The sequence below is a fragment of the Hippichthys cyanospilos genome, chromosome 2 (assembly GCF_059441005.1).
Source record: "Hippichthys cyanospilos isolate Australia breed blue-spotted pipefish chromosome 2, RoL_Hcya_1.0, whole genome shotgun sequence".
In the NCBI taxonomy this organism is placed as follows: Eukaryota; Metazoa; Chordata; class Actinopteri; order Syngnathiformes; family Syngnathidae; genus Hippichthys; species Hippichthys cyanospilos.
Genome location: NC_142370.1, coordinates 6,817,145 through 6,844,046, shown reverse-complemented (window position 1 = coordinate 6,844,046; position 26,902 = coordinate 6,817,145). Strand labels below are relative to the sequence as shown.

At 42.9% G+C, this 26,902-nt stretch overlaps 3 protein-coding genes across 16 annotated transcripts in view; 2 read left to right on the top strand and 1 right to left on the bottom strand.

The window, feature by feature from the left end:
* Positions 1-1,387: 1,387 nt before the first annotated feature.
* Positions 1,388-10,040, top strand: LOC148427042 (homeodomain-interacting protein kinase 1-like). Of its 10 annotated transcripts, none has more exons than XM_088408771.1 (13): positions 2,314-2,543; positions 2,768-2,975; positions 3,048-3,233; positions 4,515-4,616; positions 4,733-4,914; positions 5,044-5,167; positions 5,239-5,263; positions 5,327-5,346; positions 5,417-5,485; positions 5,562-5,755; positions 5,835-6,062; positions 6,138-6,247; positions 6,330-7,109. In XM_088408771.1, the coding sequence occupies exons 1-13, from the start codon at positions 2,488-2,490 to the stop codon at positions 6,437-6,439; spliced, it is 1,614 nt and encodes a 537-aa protein (XP_088264897.1). In that variant the 5' UTR covers positions 2,314-2,487; the 3' UTR covers positions 6,440-7,109. The 10 variants fall into 10 exon arrangements, with proteins under 10 accessions (XP_088264902.1, XP_088264894.1, XP_088264897.1 ...); XM_088408766.1 differs by adding an exon at positions 7,156-10,040 and having other exon boundaries at positions 2,317-2,543; positions 5,239-5,346; positions 6,330-6,444; XM_088408767.1 differs by adding an exon at positions 9,229-10,017 and having other exon boundaries at positions 2,317-2,543; positions 5,239-5,346; positions 6,330-6,444.
* The window catches only part of tns1a (tensin 1a), a 61,214-nt gene continuing 43,484 nt past the window's right edge, over positions 9,173-26,902 (bottom strand). For 2 of the 5 annotated variants that reach the window (XM_088408761.1, XM_088408765.1), the window contains 18 exons: positions 20,659-22,329; positions 19,950-20,030; positions 19,659-19,804; positions 19,443-19,527; positions 16,841-16,903; positions 16,652-16,678; positions 16,432-16,513; positions 15,418-15,956; positions 15,240-15,326; positions 15,041-15,169; positions 13,602-13,697; positions 13,455-13,532; positions 13,309-13,380; positions 13,194-13,220; positions 12,919-13,087; positions 12,683-12,751; positions 11,581-11,610; positions 9,173-11,501 (listed from right to left, as the gene is read on the bottom strand). In XM_088408761.1, coding sequence (XP_088264887.1) covers positions 11,372-11,501; positions 11,581-11,610; positions 12,683-12,751; positions 12,919-13,087; positions 13,194-13,220; positions 13,309-13,380; positions 13,455-13,532; positions 13,602-13,697; positions 15,041-15,169; positions 15,240-15,326; positions 15,418-15,956; positions 16,432-16,513; positions 16,652-16,678; positions 16,841-16,903; positions 19,443-19,527; positions 19,659-19,804; positions 19,950-20,030; positions 20,659-22,329 — 3,581 coding nt within the window. In that variant the 3' untranslated portion in view covers positions 9,173-11,371. The remainder of the gene's footprint in view (positions 11,502-11,580; positions 11,611-12,682; positions 12,752-12,918; positions 13,088-13,193; positions 13,221-13,308; positions 13,381-13,454; positions 13,533-13,601; positions 13,698-15,040; positions 15,170-15,239; positions 15,327-15,417; positions 15,957-16,431; positions 16,514-16,651; positions 16,679-16,840; positions 16,904-19,442; positions 19,528-19,658; positions 19,805-19,949; positions 20,031-20,658; positions 22,330-26,902) is intronic. The other 3 variants (XM_088408762.1, XM_088408763.1, XM_088408764.1) reach the window with 3 other exon arrangements.
* Positions 18,257-19,326, top strand: LOC148427041 (secretory phospholipase A2 receptor-like). Its single transcript, XM_088408777.1, has one exon. It carries the CDS (start codon positions 18,309-18,311, stop codon positions 19,137-19,139), a length of 831 nt encoding a protein of 276 aa, XP_088264903.1. The 5' UTR covers positions 18,257-18,308; the 3' UTR covers positions 19,140-19,326.

Below are 26,902 nucleotides of genomic sequence, written 5' to 3'. Positions count from 1 at the left end.
TTTTCCAACATGTGGGAAGGTCATATATTTCCACGTTGTGAATGCCATGTCTGTGTGTCTTATTTGTTTGGTGTTTACAAGTGCATTAAGGAATCCTAAAAGAGACATTGAGGAGTAACCAGATTTTTCAAAATCCCATGTAATTATTTTAAGACATTAAGTTGATGGGTTTTTTTTCAAATATTTGAGACATCAGAGTTGCTGTGCCCTCAAGCTCTCATTCAAGTCCAATTTCATTGGCAGTGATGAAGAGTGGAACAAGCCCAGTACGGCTATTTTTCTACAGTTGTAGCCCGTCGGCTGATGTGATAACCGCGTGCTGAATTGTTTGTACTTTTATTGCATTCTTATGCCCGGTGCAACTTGAGCGGGGTGAGCGGCCAAAAAGACAGAGAGGGGCTCTCAAGTCTTTGAATTTTGGGTCTTTTTAAACATCACATGGCATACTGTTGCCAGTGTTTTGACTCAAGCTCAGCAAGTTACACTGAGTGACAAAATGTTTTGAGTAATAAGCATCAGAGGTAGGCAGTTAGACTGCTGAATGACAAAAACCGAATTAGACCAACAGGAGAGGAGAATTCTTCTGAGGCATCTGTCACCAGAGGTGAGCACTTTGTCAGCACCGACGGACAGTCCGTTCATCAGTCCGTCACCAACGGACGTCCGTTTTGCCAGAGGGCCAATGAATGATGGGAACGCCCAAAGTAAACAAATGAATGAATAAAATAAACACCAAGATTTACGTTTTTTAAATTCCCTAATTAAAGACATTTTTTTTTAAAGTAAATCCAACCTCAGCGACACTTTGTTTTACTTGTAGTGTATGTGACGGATGCAATTTAGACACATTTAGACAAATGTTAATAAAACTGTCTTCTAAAACTGTTGGACAGGCAGGTATAAATACAGAGTCGTCATTGTCCACACCAAGGTCATGAAAGGCATATTACTGTCATCCAGTTGACATGATTGATAAGTGCTGCTCTTGAGCTTTCTGAAATTTGGGGTGCTAATCATAACTGATTGTGTAATCCAATTCCAGCACAACTGCAGAACCACAGGCTTTGTGTTGATTTTAGGTGGTTACAAAAATAGAAAAAAAGAATCAGTATGTAGGCAAGCAGAAGCAGATCAGTGGTGGACGACAGATCAGTGCCTAACAACATACTACAAAAAAAAGTCAATTTCGCCCTCTCGTGGTGGTGGAAGGGTGTGCTGAACACAATTACAGACTAGAAAAAAAAAGAAATTTCGCCCTCTAGTGGTGGTGGAAGGATGCCCGGCGTACTGACGTTAATTTTTTGATTATGTAATTTTTTTCTGACTTGAAAAAAATGACGGACCGACAATGACGAGAAGGGGGCAGGATTCTGACAAATTTCAGAGCAGCAAAAAACAAAGTCGCCCACCTCTGCCTGTCACCATTGATAACAGTTTTCCATCTTAAAAAGTTAAATCTCCTTAATGTCCATGGTATGTTCAAACTGATTTACATTAGGAAATGATTGGATTTTATAGATGTACTCAGGAACGCCTGCTCGTTATTAGTGATTAGTATTATACCAGTACCAGTCCTCATTTTGTAACAATATGAACTACTCTGTTGTAGCAAGGCTGGGAAATCATTGTGCTACATTTCAGAGTCATGGTTTCATTAACTGAAATGGATAATGTATAATATCTTGATCAAAGAATTAATTGTATGGGTCTAAAGTATAAAACAATGTTTAGAGTTAGGTATTAAGAGATGTTTGTGTTATTTTTCTGTTTAAATATGATTTAAATGAATAAACCATGTGTACATAGTTGAGCAAAGCCTTCAGGGATGCCTGGGAGGTGATTGGCATTCAAGTAACCAACAGGCACATCGCAGAGTGACTTGCAAAGATACTAGTTAGATACTAGATAATACTAGTCGATAGCCACTGCTAAGATGTAGGTTTAATGCCTACCTCTTCGTAGAAGTAAAACGTTCCAAGGACAGTGTGAATGACTATGAGATCATCCTATCATGGTGATTCACCAATACTAAAAGCTTGGGCTGCCAATTAGGGCTGGCTCTGCTCTAACAGCAAAATATTCTTTATATTATTGATTGAATAGGAGAAAACATTTAGTGGCATCCCCAACATTTAAATTTCAAGTGGTAGAATTTAGATGAGCTTAAAAGAAAATAACTGTCATGCTATGTGCAGACATGATGTCAGTGATGAGAGTCCTACAAGCGATTTGTGGTCAGGAGTCCAAAAGCAAGCCTCCTAGTATGTAGACTTCTACGATTCTTACTGTTTGGAATTTCGTCACCATAGATACATCTGTCAGATGGCTTATTGACACATCTTTATTCTTTGTGCTTGTCATAGAGGCTCAGGTCACATAACTGTGATGTCATATAGATAGTTCTTTACTGCTGGTTTTTGCCTTAGATGACAATGTGTTGTATCATTTTTTACTTTTTCATTTTGAATAGGTATATTTCCTGAATATATGAGTGTTTTACCTCTAACACACCTTAAAGTAGCAAATGTCCAAGTAACTGACAGGTAAGCGTTTTTTTTTTTTCTTAGAAGTGCTTGCAAATACAGTTGTTTCATTGAGACTTTCATTGGTTAAAGTCTGCAGATTTGTGTTTAAGTTTCCTGGCAGTGGTCTAGCGTTTGACTTAGTTCTGCTGCCACTGGTGGCCGCTGTGCTCTAGATTAGATGAAGCACCAGTGGTTACATGCCTGTGAAGACATGCATTGGGCACCTTCTGACCTCCTCTCAGTGTGAGGAACCAGGGGATGGCGTGTTCCAAATTTCCAGTGACTGTGGAGTGCCAAATCTCCTCTCCCACCTGCAGCTACATGATGGAGGAACTGTTAGGGGCTGGGTCGTTTGGCCAAGTGGTTCAGTGTAGGAAGATGTCATCGGGAGAGACTGTGGCTTTAAAGATGATCAAGGACAGTAGCAAGATGGAGGACGCCAAGGACGAGGTGCAAACGTCACAAGTTTAGCTCCACTTTGCAAAGACACACTGCATGTGACTTTCATACTGTGCGTTACAGGAGCGCGTTCTGATCGAGCTGAAAGAACGTGGCTCGGAGCGGTTCAATATTGTCTGCTGGAATGACTCCTTCACCTTCCAGGGGCAGTTTTGCCTGGAGTTTGAGAAGCTCGACATGAGTCTCCATCAGCTGCTCGAATGGCGCCTACCTCTGTCACTGATGGAGATCCGACCTGTTCTGCAGCAGGTTTGATGGTTATAGCAAACGCTTCATGATTTTCCAAATATTCACGTAAAACTGAAAACATGGCAGCGTGGGAGAAAGGGTTTCGCCATGGTCTTGTTGCCGGGATCGTTCAGTTTTCAGTCCGATTGCAGTGCTACCATGACGACTCATGGTGCAATCTAATAGAAGAGATTGTGATGGAGTGATTTCAGTGAAGATATTTTGGCTCTTAGTAGGCCAGTGAATGAAGCATCGATCAATTTAAGCTCACCTGAAAGCGATCGACAAAAATCTTCCCGTGGATGAGCCTGAACTCCTCAAGGGCTCGTCACGCCACTGTAATCAGATTAATGCATTTTCTATGTCTTTCTTCTTGCTTCTGGTCTTCTCCTTGGTTAGTGAAGCCAAAGCTTTGTGTTGTAATAAATACATATTGCCGTGCTGTGCCTAGCTCACGTTCAAACAATGAGGAAAAAGGCACCGGGATACTTCCTGTTCAGTCGCTTAGTAACCAGCGACAAAAGCCAGGTTGCTATCCTCCCCAGTTGCATATCGCGTACCGATGTTGCAGTCCTTGACGTATACAAGCCAGTGTTAGTGCTGCTCTTGCTCAGCCTACATACACGCCTCATATTTTCTCTGCAAGAAGGCAATTTAGTCTCACTAACCCTGGCTGTATCAGGATTTGATTGTTGCTGGGGCATTTGCCAGTTAGCCAGTTAGCTGTGGGAATTTGCATACAGGCCAAAGAGTTGGTGGCTGCCCGTCAATCGCCACCAAAATCCACATACTCTATATACGTTTTTCTTCATTGGAGCTCTCTTTTTACTATCAATTAAAATCCAAAATATTGTGCCGATCATTTTCATGTTTGTCACCCGTTGAACATGCGCGTGTGAGTTTTGTGGTAAATGCTTACCATTTTAAATGTCAACTGAAGCTGACAAACGAAGCAAGGAAATATTAAAATGGCTACCTTCTCCCTTGAGTGACGCTGTCTGGAATTCGGCTGTCTTCTGCCAAATTTGGATCGTCCTGGAACTCAATGAAAGCTGAAACAAAAAACACTAACAAGTGTTTGAGGGATATTTTGAATATAAATGTCATTTTTACTTACAATAAGTGTTAATGTTCAACCATATTTAGGGGCCCATTATCCCCTTCACCATCTTACAAAGAAAGCAGCCCAGCTCTGTCTCCAGGGGCTGCAGTGTTGAAGTGCCGTTTTTGCTTCACAGCAAGAAGGTTCTAGGCGTGAATCTTATTGTCTGTTCTCCCTCTGCTCGTGTGTGTTTTCTCCAGGTACAGTACTCTGGCTTCTTCCCACAGCCAGTGTTAGCGTCACTGAAGACTGTATTGCCTGTACGTGTGACTAAGTGTGAATGTGTCTCTCCAGTCCAGAGGGTGTGCCCCATGACGTTCAATTCATCACGAACTACACTTCCACTCCCTATGTGGCAGATGTACAACACCGAGCATTGCTTTTTACATATCATCTAATATCGTATTTATTATTTTAGCTGACAACTGCACTGCAGTTCCTGCAGAATGTAGGGATCGTGCACTGCGATCTGAAGCCTGACAACATCATGGTGGTGGACCACCTGCAATTGCCGCTGAAGGTGAAGGTTATCGACTTTGGCTTGGCGCTGCATGCTTCAGAGCTGTCGCGGGGAATGACTGTGCAGAGCATGTGGTACCGGTGAGTGGCAATGTTCACAAAAAAAAAAATCCATGTTTTTTCCCCAAATCCTAGTGTCTGTTGAAGAATGTGGCCTACGAATGCATTTTTTTACGCAAACGGTCTAAAATGCAATGTCTACCTTCCAAGATGTCCTGAGGTGCTGCTGGGACACGAGTGCACAGAGGCTATCGATGTGTGGTCCCTGGGGTGCGTTGCAGTGGAGCTCCTGCTTGGCCGAGCTCTGTTTGATGGATCTGATGAGTACAGCATGGTAATAATGACAGGGCGTGACAAAAAGCAGCACGATCACCTTCGATTCTCACGGTGACGCCATGTCCGCAGCTGTCACAGATCAGCACCACACTTGGTAAGCTGCCGGCCAGTCTCCTGGATGCAGGCATATTCACTTCATGCTTCTTCCGCAAGAAAGCCAAGAAATGGAGGTTGAAGGTGACTGTACAATTTTCCTCCATTCACTTTGAAGCCTTCGCTACCTGCCTCTGACACCGTTTCTTTTCAGAACCGAGCTGAAATAATCACAACTTATGACGGTACTCAACCTTTAAACAAGCTGTCAGATCTTTTGGAGGTTTGCGCATTTTACTAGTGTGCTGTACTTCTTGCTTCAGAGTGAGAACAACAGATTTACTCATGCTTTGACCTAGGTTCATTTTGTGCGACCCATCAACTGTGGTGACGAGGACTGGCGTGCTATGCAGTGTGACCTGGAGAGCTTTGTGAATTTAGTGGCGACAATGCTCCAGATGGATCCGAGTAAAAGGTCGAGGCCGTGCCAAATTCTGGAGCACCAGTTTGTTACCATGAGTCATTTTGATGGCAAATTTCCAAGCAGTGCTTAGTAAGTGGACACCCATGTGACATTCCTCTGCCGGTGTTTCACGCACGGCATTGCACGACTCTAGTTTTTTGTATTCCAGTGTCAAACTCTGGCGCGACTGCATGGAGGTAGGTCGAACATGTCAGAACAAGGAAACCTCCGTGAGGTCTATTTGGAGCATGTCAAGCTTCACGTGTGGGGATCACGCTACTGGATCCAGGATGCTGGACCAGTCCGTCATCACTATCAGCAGTTTAAATTCCCTACCTAAAAGTGACAATGGTGTCAGGAAAAGGAAGCGAGTTGAGGATGATGAGATGGTCGGCTGGTAAGTGATCACATATTGGCATAAAGTCTCATCCTTCATAAAAAGACATAAACATGAGCATTTGGGTCCACGCAGTGCTTTGGCTGCAAGTAAAAGAAGCAGCAGAGGTGCAGATGTCATCTATATGTCCTCCATTGACAGCTCCAGGAAGGGCGGGGGTGAAATGAAGCAACATGCACACAAACGTATGCTTGTGTCGGCGTGATACTGTATGACGACGGACTGGTCACTCATCAGATAACAAATCAAACATTCTGTCTTACTCAGGAGTCCTCCACTTGGAATGTGGTGATGCCACGATCAAGTGGAAGAAGACGCGGGCAGCGACACAGGCACACAGAGCAAAAGAACCTGAGGGGAAGATCTGTGAACTATAATTCTGGTTTGTTTTCCCTCCCAATTTTGTTGTGCAGATCATACCATTATTGGCGGTCTAACTACTACAGCTACTACTACTACAGCCCAATCCATTCACTCTCGAAATCTTGTCCTCATCGCTGTTGCCTTTTTAAAATGTTTTTATCGATTCGTAGCAAGACTGGTTGGACTGAGCTACCTTTTTCATTGTGACATAGTTTTTATTTTTTTTATCGTCGATTCTACAGTTAATTTTGGTCTTGTATGGGAATTTAATATATTTCTATTTTTGTACCAAGCAACAATTCTAACGTGTGTCGAACCCTTTAAAAAGTATATCTGCTAAAATTAATGTTAGGTGTAGCCACTGTTTTTTTTTTTTTTTTAAAATAAAAGCTTTCAATAAATCATGTTGCGAGTGAACATGCATGAGAAGGCAAACAAAAGAAGCAAAAATGGCAGGTCAGCCGTGTCCTAACCACAAAAACGACTGCAGAACAATAGAGTATGATCTGTTCTGACTCTGAACCTATGGGAGTCCATCTGGATTAAGCTTGCGTGTAAATTCTCTATGCATTAATATAAGTCCCAATACACAAGTTATTACTGTTTAATAGGTAAACTATATGAGAATAACATTTAAAAAAAAAAAAAAAAAAAGGGAAAAAGAGTTGATGAATGTGTTTCATTGCAATTGACTTGGATCCATTAATTTTCAATAGTTTTTGTCTTTCAGGCAACATGTAGGCTCGAGGCCATCCAAAGCTGACTTTCACTCCGGCCTTGTCGCTAGTCGATTGCAGATTGGTACATTATTTTGAATTTTAAATGGATGAATTCCGGTATATTTTATCGAAAGCTTAAACACATTGCAAAAGCAAAGGAAAAGAATAAAATGACAATTAGTAAAGCAGCAGAAAATATCATGGTTCAGTATAGTTTACATGTTCAAAAGGACTAGGAAGTTTCTATTGTCATTTAGAGCTGGGTTTTCTGTTTTGGCGGATTTGGGGTTTTTCAAGTGGTGAGTACTTTTCATTCTTGTGTCTTGCACTCATTTGTTTTTCCTCGTGTCGAGCCTCATTAGCATGATTTGTTTCCACCTGTGTACTCGCCCTCCTTGTGCCACCCAGTCAACTCCCTCTGCCTTTTGTTTCTCCCCAGCTGTTTCCCGTTTCCTTGTCGAGTCCCTAGCCTATTTAAGTCTGAGTTTGCTTTCAGTTCGTGTCGGGCCATTGTCCTTGTCAGATGGTTGTTTTGCCTGTCATCCGAATTCTCAGCCAGGTTACCCCACGGCGCTTAGTTAAGTCTTTGCCTCTGGAAGGAAGAAGTTCCAGAAGTTCGAGTAGTTTTTGGCCCCGTTTTTCTCACTGTTGGAGTAGTCTTAATCAGACACCAGCCTCGTGAGCACGAGCGGTCAGTGTGATGGATGCATGCATGTGTGGCCCGCCAGCATGCGGCGAGACGGCGCGGCAGCTACACAGTGAGAGCAAACGAGCCATTTTACTTTCTGTCTCGAAAGACGGTACTATAGAACTCATAGTTAAGAAGAAATTAAATCACCAATGAGCCAAAGGTAATTTATATGCACATATTACACTGCGGAAAATATTTAAATGTTATGGTCCCTTTTAAAGCATCCAGTGCTGCGCTCAGCTAGCTAGTAGCTAGCGAGCCGCCGCCGAAGACAGCTAACAGAATGCTGGTATGTTCGAATGAAAGAAGACACTCAGAGGTGCTCTATTGTTAAATCAATTAACAAAACTTGGGTAGGCAAGTCATTGTTGAGCTGCAGAATGACTTCACGCTCAGTTCGGCACAGGTTCTGAAAATGCCATAAAGGAGACGAAGTAGTCAAGGTTCAAGTCAATGTACTGTTACTAGCTCTGATTGGCTAGTTTTGTGGCACATTCGTAACGTGTGTGCTTAACTGAGCGCGCAGAGGGGACACAACTCGAGAGCTAGATGATGAGCGAGGGGAGGGCTCTCATGAGCGATCAATCGGAGATTTTGAGCGAGCAACAAGTTTTTCAGTGCTCAAAAGCCATCGTTGCTTAAAATTTTTTTTGTGCTAATCTATTCTCGCTCGCTCAATCTTTAATTGCTTGCTCGTGATTGTGGCACAAGTATAATTCCATTAAAATGTGCCATAAAGAGGGGACGATAATCCACTTTACGAAAAAAAAAATGTAAGCCAGGGACCACGTTACCCAGGGGTCCATTGTGTGTGTTTGTGTGCGTATTAAGAAAAAAAGGAATACATTTGAAGTTGTTTTTAAGTTATATAAATATATACCATGATTTTATTGGTCCGGCCCACTTGGGAATAGAATTTCCTCCATGCGGCCCTCAAGCTTCAATGAGTTTGACACCACTAGTGTAGACTATGCCCAAATCTCCGAATTTAGGTCGCTGAATGAAGTCTCCCTGATACCTGAGGGTTGATTCCTCCTTGCTCTGCGAAGTATGATACAACCCCCACCCACCCCTTCCAATCAATCACCTCCCACACCCCACCTCTCGCCCTTGCTGATAAATGAAAGGCTGTTAATTCTATTCAGCAGAGCTATTAGGTATGAATCTAATGTAGCTCGACTTGCTTCAAGATATTAAAGGAGTTGGAAAACTCTGGGCATGCTATTGTTAAAGGGCCAATGCCACACGTTCTGTACTCCTGCCATATCCCAGACGCTGCCCCTATTTGAAAAAAAAAAAACCCAAAACAAATAATGACACCCATGCACAGGCAGCCATAGACTTGGATGTAACAGACCTGTATTGCTTTAATGTTTTGTTTTTTTCTCCTTAGGTAAGCCATAATGAGAAAAATGAAGATGATAAGCACAAACACAATTCAAATGTCTTTTTTCACATTGATACAGTTGAGACAACTTTATGGACACTTAAGGTCTTTTATAAAAATGCTTTCTTGGACAAAAGCATGCTTCCATATAACACAATGGAACAACTTCATTTGGGGGGGTAAATTATTGGCGTCTGGGAGGTCTGATGATTAAGCCTTGAAAAAGCTTTTTGCATGAAGAATTCCACTCACTTCTCCGCTACCGTCAAGTTAAGTGCTTCATGTATGCAGCAGGCATCTTTTTTTTTTTTTTTTCTGGGCATACATTTAAAAGAAGACAATGTCAATAATGTCTCAGTGCATAAATGTAAACCTCCCTGTGTAACATTTTTGCATGTTAAAATGAAGCAAGACAAAAAGCAGCTTGTGTGACTCTTTGGCAAAAAATCAAAACTATCATGGGCACACACAGTTTTTGTATTGCATTTGAGCTTGGCCTCTTCCCATATGTCTTTTTTTGTTTGTTTGTTAATCTGAAACTACTATCTGTACTAAATGTTTCCTGCAAACAAACTCTTTGTTTACACTCTCTTCTGTCCATGCAAGTCCGCTAAACTGCTTTTGCCAAGATGACAAACAAGACAAGCCAAAACGGATACATGTACAAAGTAATGTACACCATAAATTCAAACATTTCAAAGTCCTCAGACTTTGAAATCATTAGCCAAAATAAGTATAGATTTTCTTTTTTTCTGAACCCATTTCTTCGTCTAGACTGTACAATATATGCATAATGGGTACTCATGAGGGACCAAAGCAACAAAAATAAATACTTTTCGCTAAGTCACCTTTCAAAGAGTTCATTTATGTACATACACAGCTATCCTCTTGTTGTAGATGCTTGCGCGTGTGCAAGTGTGCACAGTGTGAAGACTCACGTTGTTTTTTTCTGCTAAAAATATCTAAATGTGTTTTGTGACAACACAGTGGAAACAAAGACAGACCTGCCTGTGTACACTCAAAGGTAAGTATGTCGGACCAACAATTGAAATAAAAATATAGTGTTTCACCATCATTTGACTATTTCAAAAATGGGTTGTCTACATCTTGTTGAGGACTCTGAAGAGCATTAAAAAAATTGTACTTCATGCGGTCTTTTAACAAGTCAAATGGCCTCATTGTCTCCGAGGGCACACAGCGTAGATTGTTTTCAGTGGATGCCGCTACGAAGGATAAACAGCATGCAGAAAGAACAGTGCATAGGTCCAGGTTTAGCTTCCTGGAGGTGCTTCCAGTGTCATTCCGTGACAAGCGTCCTGGTGCATGCCTGACTGGGGCGACGGGGGGGGCTCTACCCTGTGAACACACTCTCAAAAGTCACCAGTTGCTTGGAGAAAAGAGGGGCTGAGTGGAAGGGTGATGCAAATGCACATGTGCACCATTCGTGTAAGTGTGCCATTTTTCTTTTCTTTTTTGGGAGTGTCTGGTCTGCAATGTGCAGTTTAGTTCAGTTTCACTGCAGAGCCCTTTCTAACACACAGCAGAACCAGAAAAGTTCACGCGAAGCGCTCCACAAGGATTGGTGGAAGGTAGAAGAACCGAGCTTAAAGGTCAAGCTAACATGCATAAGGTCTTCGGACAATGTTTTGCCAAAAGCCATCAAGGCCAACTTTTTTTTTTTTTTTCCTGAAGACACGGTGGAGAAAAAACGACTTATCATTTTTTTGTGTGTTCGTTAGTACACCTTTTAAAGAAGGAAATGATAAGAATGGCTTAATTGCTATGTCATTCTTGCACGTTTACCTCATCTACCTTTGGTAACTCAATCAAGAAAACCGAGAAAACACCCTGAAACATCTGAACCTCGCATGTCCTCAAACTGAACTTCCCACTTTCTTTTGCTCTCATCTCTGCATATCAGCCTGGCGGCTTCCGTGTTTTTCACATTTTCAGGCCCACATTGGCACACGCTCTCTCACACGTTCGCAACGCCTCTCGCAAAAAGATGCTTGCGGGGACACCAAACAGGAAAGGCAGAAAAATAAATATATCAATAAAAAATAAATAAAAATAATAGATCGTCGAATCCCAGAGAGAAAAAGACTCCAAAATGAGAGACCAAAAAGTATTCGCCATCTGGGTAAGCGTTTCATCGTTTCATCATTTTGGAGACAAAGCCGACGATGGTCGAAGCCGGCTGGTCAGGGTCCAGCTCGGCAAACAGGTGGCTGACATTGTCTGTTGTGCTTCCTTGTTTCCTCGCCACAAAGCCAAAAAGCCTAAAAGAAAACAGATGTGTGCATGTGTTCTATTGCGCGTGTGCATTAACTGGACACAAGCAATATTGAAAACACTTACCTAAGTGAACAACCACTATCTTGGCCCCACCTGTGCAAATAAATGATTGAAATGATTGAAATGAGTTACTGTTTGACTCATACTCCCAAGTCAATTTTTTTTACAACAAAAAAAAAAAAACATAACGTGTATATATATGTGTATATATACACGTTTTCTTTTTTTGAGATGTATTCGAGTAATAGCAAGTTAGCCTATTAGCTTTGCTTGATCACAATGGGCTAGTATTTGAAATTCCCAAGATTGTAAATATAAATGTAGATCAGTAATAATCCACACATTCCTCTCGTTTAACATTTAGATTTGGGATCGTTTATGATTGAAGATGCGATTATTATGAGACGATCACTTTACCAGAACATATTACCTTCTATTGTATTTTTTTCACCAAAAGCTTTTCTATCACTTAGAGCTTTTGACTGACACAGATTGAGGCATGCAAGGTCCAAGTGTCACTTGCATCTGAAAGTGGCAGCAAATAAATGTATTCATTTTCTTCAGCCTATTTTATTTGACTTTTTAACAACCATACAGCTGACAACTAAAAGACGTAGCCTAACTGCCCAGCAGGGATATATTGCATTTTCGAAATCTATGGAATAATCTATAACAACCAGTGGAGCTATTTTAAACTACTTGTTTAGACTGCAGTCCTTGAAAATGCGTCAGTAAAATGCAAGCATTTCACTATTTGGGCACCTTACATTTTTTTGATGGTCCGACAGTCATTGTCCCCGCCCCCCTTTCGTCATCGTAGGTCAGACAACCGCCTCCCCGTCCCTAACTTCTGCCGCCTCGCTCACACAACGAGTTGGCTTGAAATTCGATCAGCAAAAGGGGGCGTGGGACCGACGGACAAATGACATTCATGCACCCAATCGCACCTCAGGACTATTTAGTATGTCCAATAGACCGGCCATGCATGTTTTTGGAGCGTGGGAGGAAGCCGGCGTGCCCGGGGGAGAACCCACGCAGGCTTGGGGAGAACATGCAAACTGCACTCAAGAAGGCCGGAACGTGCTATTACATGCTGACCATTGCGCGACTGAGCCTCCGGTGGTACCAAATTCCCACTTTAATTCTTTTTTATATCAAGGCATACCTTCTGTTCTGCGGGTCAATGTCACAGTAGGTTATCGTACTTAGCGGATAATGCCGCCTGAAGAAGATCCTGCACAAACCAAACCAAACACAACACATTTTGTCATGGTTTTCAGTTGCTAGCAGCAGACCCTTGCATTTTGCCAGCTGCAGTTACCCCGGTTCCTTTTGTCTACAAAGTCAAACATGATGAAAATGGCTGCTCTTATTTTGCAAATACTGACTTTATGCACTTACTTCCTGTGACTGTCTGTGAGCATGATGCCCTGTGGGGACACTTTACAGTGGACGACGGTGGCGGTAGGCGGAGGATTGGTCGCCAGTGTCTGACTGATGGCCTTGGCGATAGCTTGAGGGCCAGTCAAAGACTCCATGTCCACAGAGTTGATGTAGAGCACATTGGACGCTGGAAGCAAAAATCCCGACTCGCGGTCAGTTGTCTGATGCACTACAATAAAAAATGGAAGGACTCTTTTATATGAGCGATGGCAGCGGTGTCGTGTAGTATTTACCGTAAGACTCCTCTGGAACCTTCTGAACTGTAAATTAGAAGTGATACTGTGTGAGAAAATGGCTGACCATATGGAGGCCTAATTCTAATTCTGCATGTATCGGAATGGAGGTTACCTGTTCCTTGTTTCAAAAGCTCCACAACTGGGTCGGTGGGCGTGGCTAGCTCCAGCGCCTCTTCATGTGGGTCTGTACAAGGCAAGCGCATATGAAGCGTCACGTGCAACTTGGCAGATACTATTTCTGGCTACGTGCCATTCTACCTTTGGTGGGGATCATGAGCTTGCAGGGCAGCGCCAAAGGAGTCATGGAGTGTTGGTAAACCAGTGCAGAGAGACAACCTATGGTGAAAGAGTGTGTGAGTGGGGTCTCTGGCCAGATATTGATTAGCTTGCTTCAGATGTTCTCACCAAAGTAAGGCTCATTGGGGCAACCCTTCAGGCGCACACCTTTGGGGCTTGTTTCAATCAGGAAGTGTCTCACCAGCTCGTTGGTCAGATCAGCAACTAGATAGATGTACGACAACGCATTAAAAGGATAGCTCACTTATTTAGATATTCTCGGCCGTAAAAATGTTGTTGTCTACTTTTTAAATAATTTGATCAATTATTTTTCATGTACCTTCAAGACACATTTTGCCGTATTCTGTAGACTAAAAATGACATCACATATGATGAAGGTCCAGGCAATCACAGCTCGGCTGAATGTCACATGACAACAGGTGCTGCCTTTGAGCACCGGTGATAACATTTGCAGTCGACACCAAGTGGAAAAATGTGTATGAAAAGGTATTCACTATATATGAAAACAGAACCTAAAGATCACACTTTTGTTTCAAATCTGCAAACGTTTCACATTTGCGAGTATCGTTCTTCTTAACTGTGCAACTTTAAAATCAAATTTGACGCACAATCTGCAGGTCTGACGGTTTAGCGTTCTTATGTTTTTTTTTTTTTTTTTCCCCACATTTTTGCAACCATTTACCCTTTTGGATAAATTCAATACAAAATTATTGTTTTGTCTATAACTAAGTTGAGACATTTATTGTTCATACACCATTAATACTTTTCAAAACACATTTCAAAACGATGATGAGCCTAAACACTGAACGTGCATTCATTCTCATTTTGTTATGGGTTATATTTTTGTTCAGGCCGCTAAAAAAATGACTTCATTGCAAAGAAGTTTTGTTTTGTATAGAGGCTGTTGCCAAAGTAGCTAGCATAAATTAGCCACTAGCTTACAGCAATCGAGTGCTCTCCATCGGTTGGCAAGAGCAGTCGGATGATTCTGCACCCTTTGATGCTGACAGCGTGAGAGTTGTCGTTGAAGAAAGGGTGGTTGACTATTAGCAGATATGGCAAAAGACAGGTTGTGAATGCAAAAAAAAATAAAAAAATAAATGATACTATGCCTTACACAGGACCTATGAGGAGCTGTATGCATTTTGTTAAGCTATTCAGAATAAGAAAGATCACATCTTTTCCGAAAAAATATAAAGAAGAGATTCTTTATATTAACAATCGAACACTCGATTATTTTGTTGCAGTCTGCTCAGTAAAAAGAGAAGATTTTGAAATCTGGAAACTTTATATTAGGTGTTATTGTATATGATAAATTTCATCTCATCTTGTCTTTTTCTGGCGGACTCCTCGAGAGACATCTCATTTCATGGGTTTTATCCCGCAAATGTCTTTTTGACAGTGATCTTAATGCATAGCAACTCCACATGACTACTATGGACCTCATCCTTGATAATAATATCTTAAAAGTTCATATCTCGATGACGATATGATAAAGATGTATATCCCGGGCCTAATAATGTATGAGTACTAAAGTCAGAACATACCTTTTTTGCTTTGTTGTACAGTTGGTGGTGGGCAGGCCACCTTCAAGGCAAGACCGTAAGCCCCACGGAAGGAGTGGCTGTCTCTGATGACGAAGGCGCCGGGCTCCCTGTCCTTCAGAACGTTAATAGCTGAAAGGATAAACGAGTGTGAAGGTGGTGACATGGCGCTGCGGGGACTGCGCGCAGATTATTGTGTCACCTTGTTCTCGGGAGATGTCCGGTTTATACCAGAACTTGGAGGTGTCTTGGACAAACTTTACATTCATTTTGATGTCCGGATAACCATCTGTTGATGACGGAATCAAATTAATAATTTGAGAGAAGGGACAAGGACAAAACAACCTTAAAGACTCACAGCTCATCTTCTTGTGTCTCACCATAGATGGACTTGGAGGTGTCTTGGAAAGTGCCAGTCAAATTTGATCCTTCTGCCTCTGCGGCTAGGTTTTTGCCGTCCATCCTCTCCGCGTCCCCACTGCTTGCGTGCCTCTTTGCCGGCAGCTGGGGGGAGACGGGGAAGGCGGGCGTCGAAGGTGGCTGTGCTTGACGAGACGTTGCCCCCAACTCATCAGGAGTACTTTGGCTGGCCACTGCAGCTCTCCGACCCATCGAGGGGCTGGCGGGTGGCACGCTTGCACCCGTGGTTTTGGGGTTTCGGCCAATTAAGGGGCTGGAAGGTATGCCGTCCCTGCTGCCACCAGCTGGAGGCATGTGTCGGACCAGCGAAGGACTGGCTTGACCCAGGCGCCTTTGGAGGGCGGGGCTTGGGGGAGTGTTGGTAGCCACTGTGCGGTGGAGGGTGTTGGGGCTACCGGGGACAGTGTGGACGCCCATGATGTTTACCTGGGAGCCATCGGGGGAGGCGTGTGTGTGAGGGTAAATCGGTGCCGGGCTATGGTCGGAGGAGCCATATCTCCTTTTGATGAAGAAAAACCAAAAACAGGATTACTCTTCGATCTGCATTAAAGGTTCAAGGTTGAATGTTTCTCACTCTAAAATGTCCCAAGATGTGATTGTGAACAGTTTTTTGTCTACGACGGTGACTGCTCTCAAGCGAACGGCACTGTCCTTCCTCGCCACAAAATGAACCAAAAAACGAAGATCAAGCCAAACAAAGCACAAATGAATGAACTGTTGAAGGATAAACTAAATCAGTTCCAAAACATCATTACTTTGGGTGCGGACCATGCAGCCCGGTACCACTAGCTCCACGGACCGGTACCGGGTTGTGGACCAGCGGTTAGGGACCTCTGGATGGTATATTAATAGACTGAGGAATTCATGAGTATTTATATCTCTTATAAGGTTGTACCTGTGCATCTAGGGCCAGATTTTACTCTATTCATACTCAGCATGTGACCTTTATGTGTAAGTCGTACACATATACGTACCCATCAGGGCTGTGTACGGGACTGCTGGAGGTGAGAGGACCACTCAATGCTTGCGCTCGAAATTCCACAAAACCACGATTATCTGCATTGGATGAAAAATACAAAAAAAAATGTGATGAATAATTTTGCGCTGATTAAAAACACATATTAAGAATAAAAGATGGGACAGGAAGAAAAAAAAAACTAAAAAACTTTTGTCCAGTATGGTAAGCTGTATTACCTTGTTCTCCATGATTAGAAACAGAGTCTGATCAGGCGACAGGAAGATAAGAAAGCCATTTGAAGAGAGAGAGGGAGACAATCAAAAACATGAAAAAATAAAAAGCGGTTAGCTGGGGAGAAGCAGTAACTCTTTGAAACAAAAGAGGGTACCACTTTGAAATATTTATAAAAGTCAGTCTTCACTAACCGGATGGAAATGTTTGATTAGGCTTCATTCCTGCTGCTGAGATCCAGCCTGGTGGTGAACGAGCTGCAGACAAATGGAAAAAGCAAAAATCATTACAAATAAATGACAGTAGGCTATATACAAATAACTCATTACTTAATACAGTATATGCATTATCATTACTTACTTATACAATTGACTAACTTTCGCGGATCAGCACTTCACTTCATAATTGATATTTCAAACAATTTGAACTTTCATTGCATTACAGATCCAAAATAAAATGAATACTTTCACCTCAACGCATATCCTCAACATCATTTACCCCGGACTCCAAAATAAAATACAACGAATTTGGTCTTTGCCTGAAAAGCATGGCACAAAGTAAAAGAATTGTCCAGTCTGTCAATGTTGTGGTGCAGAATACAAATATATGACGTAGCACGTTTTTTTTTGTTGTTTTTACCTAAAATTATATTCTTTTTAAAAGCAACAGAAATCAACCTTCTACAAATGTTAACTTTACCTTTTGCAGGGTTTATACCGGTTACAGATTAATCTGAAACGTTCAATTATCAAAGTGAATCAATGTGCCTGGAAAAAAAAATGCCAATCCTTATTTAAACTGGAACCATTTTTGACCATCTGAACAATTTGATGCTGAACAATTTCAACAAAAAATAAATACATGTAAATAGATCTCAGAAAATAACACAGGAGCATCACTGTCTTTAACATTTTAACCTGAAGAAAAGGGTGTAAACACTTCGTGCTGATTTTATTTTTCTAAATCACACTAATCATTAATTTGACTTAAAAGAAGACGACGTTGACAGCAGTCATGACTTTGACTACGAGAGCGCCACTGCACCACCTGGTGCCATTGATGCGAAATTACATATTACATATACGTAACACACGGAAGAAGCAAAGCAACTTTCAAAAGTGTTTTAGGATGAAGCACCGATTATGCCTACTTAAAAATGAATGAAAACATGAATTTGGGTATTACAAAATGTATTGTCCAAACTGCATCAATCCAGTCTAGTAAAAGTGTCCTTTGAGTTATCATGAGATTGTTTAGGCATATGGATAACATGTTGGGCAGGCCTAGTTCAACACACAAATCTTGAACTCCAATAAATCACGGTACTGGGGGGAAAAAAAAAAAACTAAAAAAAAAAGACCTCAATATTAAAACCCAATTAACACTCAAACCATCACTGATTTTCTTCGAACAAGGTTCAAGTAATCTTCTGCAGTTTTACCAAATGCAAAAAAAACCCCAAAACAAAACACACTTTTACTGGAGTATCCCATCGGGGTACTTCATGCAAGTATTTGCACACAGCTGCTGTGTGTTATTTGCTGTGAGGTCATGCGTTCATCCTTTTACATAATCACAAGACTATGCAAATCCTGTGAGGGCAAACAAAACTGCCCAGCATCTTTAAAACGTCCCTTAAGAGTGTGATGTAGCCCTGACAAGATGGGTGCATTACTGCAAACATGTGCCTATCTTCTGCTCCTACAGGCATTGCCCACCTCTTTGGGGAAGTACGTTTATGTGAGAGAGAAAATGACATGGAACGCCGCTCAGAGTTACTGTCGGGCGTTTCACACAGATCTAGCTCCGATTGTTAATGACGAGGACGTCAGGAAAGTCCGTGAAATCAGTGGCTTCGTGGTAAGCTTCTGGACTGGACTGGTGAGGAATGCCACAAACGGAGAGAAATGGATGTGGTCAGGAGGCGTAGCGGCATCCACAATTCTCTGGGAAATAGGACAGCCGAGCGACACGCCAAACGACGACGTCGGCTTGATGATTAACTATCGGATGCACGACGCAAACCCAGACCTAGAGCAACCCTTTTTTTGCTTTGGCGCTGTTGTCGTGAGGGAGCAAGAGAGCTGGGAGGAAGCTTTGGAGCACTGCAGGGAGAGACATAGGGATTTGGCCAGTGTGACATCACAGACAGAGATGCTGTTGATCCAGAGACAGCTGGACAAGAATACCTCCACTGAGTACGTCTGGCTGGGTCTGCGTTTCTTTCCATTGGGCTGGCATTGGATGGACAAGGAGAACTTGACGTTTGAGGCCTGGATCGGTCACCAGAGGCCTTCATGTCCAGGCGTTAGACAGAAGTGTGGCGCTTTAAAGCTGACGGGATGGGTGCCACATGATGACCCAGACGCCAATAGCGTTTTGGGAACTAATAACACACGAGTAGGGTTTAGTTGGAAGAAATCTGATTTTTGGGAGGAACCTGTGTGGGAGGCTCATGACTGTGAGCAGAGACTTTATTTTGTCTGCTACTAAAAATGTTCATGAAATAACCGAATGCTTTTAAATTTACTACCCCATTAAGTTATTTTCAACTTTTCATTATCGGGGACAGTATCTACCAACAGAATGGAGGCTCATTTATTTCGGGCAGCTTCTCTATTATTTACTGTGTGTGTATCTTATGTGTGAATTGTGTCAAACACGCTTTATTAAAACTACCGCAGTCCTAATAATATTGTGGTATCTGCTGTTTTTGCTGTCGATTTTCTCCGCCGAGCACAATGAATGAATTTGAAAGTGACAGGAAAAGGTTTGATGTCTGAAGGGGATTCTTACCGCGGCCTCCCAAAGCAGCACTATTGTTGGCAAACCTATCGAAATCATTGCCCTCAATTTCTTCACGGTAACTGTGCTCTGTACTCTGCCAGAAAAGAGTCAAACAAATAGAATCAGAAGAAAGTTAAAAAACATATTGAGGTGAATTCCTTTAAAAAAAAAAAAATCCTGTCAAGATCTGGGGCACTATAGGGAGAATGAAATTGATTAATGCACCTCTCTGGGTCTTCGTCCTGCACCGTGAGGCAGACTGTTGCCATCTGGTCTGTTGTCATGGCCACTGTGGTAATGGCCCTCGCTGGTGGTCCGACGTCGGCCGGTCTCCTGACTTGCTTCTGGGGTCATTCCTCTGGAGCGAACCCCTTAATCCAATGCACACCCATTAAAAAAATGAAGGCAAAGACTGTTCGTTGTTGAAAACAATGGAAGCAATTTCAGAAATGCCCAACAAATTATGTGTAAGAAATAAAAAAGGAAGCAACTAAAAGTGAGTGGCGGTGGACAAACCAGAGAAGGAATAGGAGCGATGACGGTCAGATTGTTGTGGTATTATGCTTTCACTGATGCCCCGGATACGAGCGTTGTACTCTGATGCCGGGGCAGGAGGTCAGGGTGGTGGGTAGTGGACGGGAAGAAGGTAGAGGATAAAAAAAGGTGAGAAGACGTGCAGAGGAAGAAGCAATGGTGGTAAGGGGTTGTCGGATCAGTGTAGAGTTGAACAGAAACAGAGAATACAAAAAAAGGGGGGCAACTGACTGAAAAGACGTTCACTGTTCATCTGAAATGATCGGGGTGCAAAGACAGTATTTAACACACTGATGAAGCAGGGTGTCGAAAGCACACAAAAAAGAAGATATTGTATATGCAGTTTACATCCACTGAGAGGCAGTGTTGAGCTTCCATTGAGTTCTCTTAAACTTGAACTCATGAAAGCTGGGAACGCCAAACCTTCCTGCTATTATTACCTTGCACTCTCAGGTTTGACTTTTATTTTCATTTTAGCTGCAGAGCTAATTCTATGCGCATGTCTCATTCCTTTGGCAAAGGTGTAAGAGGAACTGCTCTAATCTGCTTGACTACATGCTGCTCATTGGCCCATATGAGGAGCTCGAGTTGAAACTTTACAGATTAAACTCTGCCTCCAGTAAGGCATTTAATGCACCGAGCCTTGCCATATATACCAATTACGTTATAGTTCGGCTCAGCTCAGCCTTACCAGCAATGCGGTGAGCTACCAGGCCCTCGAGGTTCAACGCCTCCTCCTCAGCATCCTGCTCTCGGGCCAAAGAGGAAGACGAGGTGTCCTTAGGTTGAGGGCTGAGGGCAGGGAGTGGCGAGGAAGACTCACTGCAGCCCGGATAGGAAGATGAGCCCTGCGGGTCCGGAGAGTGGGACAACGTGCCGATCACGTATGAGTTCACAGGCTTCAACGGCGAATGGACATTTGCGAGTGGATCCGAGGGGAGCTGGTGTAGTGCTTGACACGCATGCGTGTAGGGCTCGGGTGTGTGTGTCGGAGTCGTGTTTTGGTGTTGCAAAGTTGCGCTGGGCCTTTGAGGGGTGTGTACCGGAGACTCCAAAAGAGGGCTGTGGTTGAGAAAAGTTCTCCCGGCGGTGCGTGGCGGCTGATGAAAACTATTGTTGAATGACCCAGAGGTGCCGTAGCCATGGATGGCCGAGTCCGCCTGGTACGATGGCCTCGTGAGAGTCTGGGAGAAGGGCACGGGTGATGAATTCAGGATATTTTCCCCGGGCGGGGCACTGTGTGACTTGGACATGTGAGAGTTAATGGGGTCCAAGTCGAGCATGAGCATGTTGAGGGCTTCAATGGACTGCTCAATGTCCCTTTGAGAAGCCGAGGAGGGAAAATGTGGCAAGCTATGGGTGGACTGGAGGGGTGGGCCAAAAGGATCATCCGGGAGGCTGTGCTGGTGCCACGCGCTGAGGCCTCTTTGAACAGCCTCCCGGCTACTGGTGCTCCTCTCAGGAGCTCTGGGCATAAGTTTAGGGTTGGAGTCAGGACTGCTCGGGGGCGGGTTCCCGAAGGACTGTGAGCGATACATTCCACTTCCATTCTGGAAATTGTTATATCCCCCCGATGGTGACACGGAGGCACTGCGCTCCTGCATCGCAGTGGACGCTTGTATTCCGTGCACAGGCATGCCGCTCAATTGTTCGTTGAGAACTCCTCGTTCGAGGTAGGGGCCGTCGTTCTGACTTCTGACAGGTGCTTGCGACTGATAGTAGAGGTCCGCTGGTGTGGCCTGGCCCTCTAAGGATGAGAGTGTTCCCAAACTGTCCGCACTATTTCCCTCTTGACTATTGGGAAGCTCGTCATCAAGAATATCTGTCTCCCGCTCATCTGTGGAAGGATTACCAATTAGCCTGGCGTGGCCTCCGTTGACATGCACCTGTGCCGGGACCAGGTGCCGGACACCGCCTCCCGGACTTGTTGATGTAGACAAATAAACTTGTCGTTGATGAGCGGGCGCCTCAAGTCCGCTCAGAAGCTGGTCAAGTTCTCTCTTCTCTTGGGGGCTAAGGGGTGGATGGCTTACGGCTGTGTTGCCATGGCTTGAGCCCCCCTGCAGAGACTGACTGTGTTCCTCTGTGCGGTCTGTCTTGATGGAGGCGGTGGAGTTTCCCGAGTCGCTGCTCACAGACAGAGTGTGGTCGACGGCAGGGAGGGAGACGTGGCCTATTACGGGAAGGGTATGCTCTGAGGGTTGAATTGGGTGGCTTGGGCGTTGCAAAGGGTTCTCCGGGGCAGTCAGCGGGTCTCCATGTACTGCGAGGCCATTGATGGTAACCACTCCTTCCAGGGAGTCTTTCTTTCGGACCTGTGCGTACAGGCTTCCATCAAGTGGACCTTGACTGTGAACAACTTCTGAAAGACAGATAACATTTACTAATATTAGAGCAATTCTTTCACTGCATTTGGGGGTGCAAAGTAAATAACCCCCCTCACAAGCACAAGGAGACTCTGGAAGTCTTTTTTTAAACACTGAGTTATTGGCCCAGCAACGAGCATCAATGGCCCCAGGCACTATTAATAGACACGTTAGATGGCTGAAGTCGGTGCTGCCATTGGGTCACTCAGGAACACCTCAGTCTGATGTAAACCAGGGTGGACACAACACTGAACTAATACCGTATTTCATCTTAACTGAAGGACCAAAACAAATTATTCTTTCGAAAGGCTATAAAAAAGAATTGACCTGTATTTACTTTTGGCATTGGACAAAGAAGCGCTGCAAATTTATGGTGGTGGCTTACAAACGGAACGAACAGCTGCTATTTAAGATACCTTAATGCACTGCATGCATCTCAAATTGTAGTAGTGATAGTAACACTCAGACTTGTGGGAGAGAAAAACTAATCCAGATTGTAAAGCAGTCGGCACAAAGCAGTGAGAAGCCACGACAAGTACACTAACAACAGCTGGCTCGAATGTGTAGTGCGACCCCAAGGGACAGATGGTGGATCAGGCCAACCAGTTATTTCAAATAGTCATGTCAACTGGAAGGCACGACATCAGCTACTGTATAAACACAACGTGTTTCTTTTCTTGGTTCTTTGAGCAAGGAAGTCCTAACTGTAAGTCTCTGAAGATTGTCATGGATTGTCCTCTCTAGCTGTCAATGATTTTCTCTCAAAAAATGATCCAAAATAATACTGTTTTTTCCCACATTATTTAAGAGTGAGCCTTCTCCTGTTTCACTGCTCTCTATGTGCTTGCAGCACTAGAAATGTATATGACTTGAGTTAGGTGGGGCTGCACCGCCACTTTGATCTCAGTGCGCACGTTTTTTTTTTTTTTTTATGTCCAAATCCAGTAAAAAATGGACATGAAGTCAGCACTCAAAAGAGTGACATGTGAGTTATACATGATATAAATACATTAAGACCAAATGAATATGGTGTCTAAAACTACTGCACATTGTACAATAATGGAATGCTCTTAAACTGTTAGCAGTTGTGGATAATTGCATAAATGGTTTTCAGTGTCAATTTTAAGTCCTGTCAGTGATTGACTGGAAAATTGTCTAAGATATGCCACCTCTCACCCTAAATCAGCTGGGATCAACTCCAGATTCTCTATGACCCTGAACAGAATAAGCAGGATAGAAAATGGATGGATCATGGTGCAATGTCAGTCATGTGGCTTAAAGTAAAGCAGCATGTTTATGGCTCTGAGAAGTCCTTTTGAAATCTGAAGACATGCTTTCCATCTGACCGTGACCACGAAAATATCAAATGGTGCTGCAAGGCACCTAATATGCACTTATTAGTCACATTAATGCCAAGCTGGGTATTATCTGAAGCGACCATGATTTTCAACACATTGCACGTCACCCAAATGAAATAAACAGCCTTCCCTCGGTGACCAATAACGGTGGAAGACCTCAAATTATTATAGGTGAGTCCCTGGGCAGTGTACCATTCTCATCAAATGCTAGGGTACATGCTTGTTCATCAACTGTAACTGGCATTTGTTTTTAAATAAACAGTGCCTGTACACTCACTCGCTAACACAAGCGTGAGAACGGGTGTCTCATTGGCACATCACAGACCTGGCAGCCATTAAAAGTCATACTCACAAATGTGGCTAATGGTTTGTTATAAATAGAAGCAGTTGAGCACTGTGTGCCATTGCTGTGTCAATAACCCAGCTGGGAAGTGGAGCACACGGTAGAGAGCACATGTAGTTCCGTCCAGAAGTATTTGGCAGTGAGGTTTTATGGATCTGCTTTTACACACAAACAAAATGGATCAGAAATAAAACAACATTTTTTGTGATTCAAGTATAGCAATTCAGCTATAATGCCCCCCACCACAAACTATCTATCTATCTATCTATCTATCTATCTATCTATCTATCTATCTATCTATCTATCTATCTATCTATCTATCTATCTATCTATCTATCTATCTATCTATCTATCTATCTATCTATCTATCTATCTATCTATCTATCTATCTATCTATCTATCTATCTATCTATCTATCTATCTATCTATCTATCTATCTACTGTGTCTGTCTGTCTGTGTCTTGTCTGCCTGCCTGCCTGCCTACATACAGCTAAAACCAAGGCGAATCAAAATAGAGGGAAGTCAAAAGTATAGACAAGTAACGAAACGGCTCATGAGCTGAAGTAATGCTACGCTATAGAGATCTTGTTCCAATGACATGTAAAACTGCTTATGGAACAGGCTCAAATGGTTACACATGAAACAGATCAGAACAGAGCAGGCAGACCCGTCTGTTCTACTCTGTTGCTGTGAGTACTCAGTTGAAGACCAATAGATTGGAGCATTCTTTCCACTTACTGAAGATATAAGAAAAATCAGCAAGTCCCCAAAAAGGGCAGCAAGTGAATGAGGGTGGAGATGAAGGTAGCATCCCCAGGGAGAAACATCAGATTTTGTTGATGTCCAACATCCCAGATGGCCATGGCCACTATTGAAGGTTGTGATGAGGGTGTTATTCTTAATTTTTTAATTATTTTATTAAATACTCATAATAAAATAAATTTGAACAGGTCAAAATACTCTAGATGCCAATCTACATTAGAGGGCATTGTTAAACTGTCAAATTGTAGCAATGTGCAAAAAAAAACATTGTCCAAATAACTCTGGTCCTAAAATACAAGTCAAAACTTTGGAAACACCATCAAATTCAAATGGTCTCAAACAGAAGAAGGCTCAAGGAATTTAAGCTATTAATTCTTGATTAACTGAACTGAAAGTCATCATGCTTCACATCTTATAGATGACTGACAAAATACTACGAGGTGCAAAGCTGCTTTGGCCAAATGGTGCCAACTATGAGTATTCCTAAATGATAAGTCATTCATTTTTATTCCTTTTTTTTTAAACACACATTAAATCATGAAAAAATAATCAAAATGATTGTAAATGGATGCCACAAGGGCCATTTTTATGCTTAGTTAGAGCCAAACAAGAAAGGATCAATGGGTTATGCATATCGTACAAAGAGCACGTGGGCTTCACTATCTCATAAATAAATACGCGTAAACCTTAGTGGGCCCAAAGCACTTTTCGATGACAAAAAAGTTTAGATCATAATGCTACACCTAATTTTATTGAATATTTATGGACATGGGACCATATGTCTAACAGACAGGTTATCATTCGTGTGAATCATTTGCGCATTCTTTTGTTTATTCTTTTTGTTCAGTTTTCTCAAAAGCATTTCGTTGTCACTCTTGTTTGGAATTCTTTCCGAAACAAATTGCATTCACCACTCTGCATCGCAGGCGGGGGTTTGACTTCGGTAAAACACAGCACAGTGGATACCGTTGAAGTCAACCAAAGTGTGAAAGATGGAGCTGGATATTTTCATGCAGCATGAGAGCATCTTAAATGGCAGTCACAATTATACACGATGACAGGCTAGGGCAAGAATGCGAGGACACACCATGATGTCATTTTGTGACAGGATGTGACATTGGTCTTTGATACCGCTGTGACGACAGCCAGTCTGCGTGCCACAAGAAGGTGACTGGCTTTGACTGACAGCTGTCTAATTCACTAGTTTGTGTCACATTCGCCTCCTAAAAGCCCATCCTCCAAAATCTTGAAGGGAACTAAGAATACATCCCATTTATTTTTGAAATTGTGGACATTTGCAGGGTGAGATATGACGTGACAACACATCACTAAGCGTGTGTCACGGTAGGAGCATCGGGGACTGACAGTGTCCGATTTTATATGAGCAATGTCTCCCTCCCACTCCATCCGTCAGTCACTATTTAGAGGTAACGTGATGTGACCATATTGGTGTTCCCTACCGAGATGACTGTCATGGTGATGTCATGTTAAAGACATCGCATTACACTCCGCGTCTAATTCCAAAATTCACATTTATCTCCATGCTGGGAGGATATGCGATCAGCAGCAGTTTGACTCCAGAATAGCCATTCAGAGGAGGAAGAAGGCATTAAGAGATGAGGAGAGTCGCAGCAGTGTTTCCGGGACTGCTGGGAACTGAACCTGCTGCTGCAGCTCACCGTGCTGTCAGCGGCACGTCCCGCTCAAAGCATTTTGTTCTTATGTGACACACACAAGCACACATTCAAAATACTCCACTCCTCTCCATTTCTGCAAACTTAGCTGCCTCCGGTATATTTAGCGTCTTCGGTCAGTTATGTACAGGTATAGGCTAGTGTAGTTTCATTCTGCCGAGACGAGGAATAGATTCATAGAAATTGCAAAGTTACAACTTTTAAATCTTTCGAGCAGAGTATCATTCAAAGCTTTCAGGAACAGACCATACAAGTTCCAAATTGTCCTGATTGTCCCCCAAACAAACAAACAAAAAAAAACAATGACCAAGTGACCATAGAGGTTCCAAATTGTTCTAACATGTCTCAATTGGAAGCCTCGTCGGAAAAAAAACAATGGGTTCCCTGAGCAATTTCATGCCATGCTGAGAC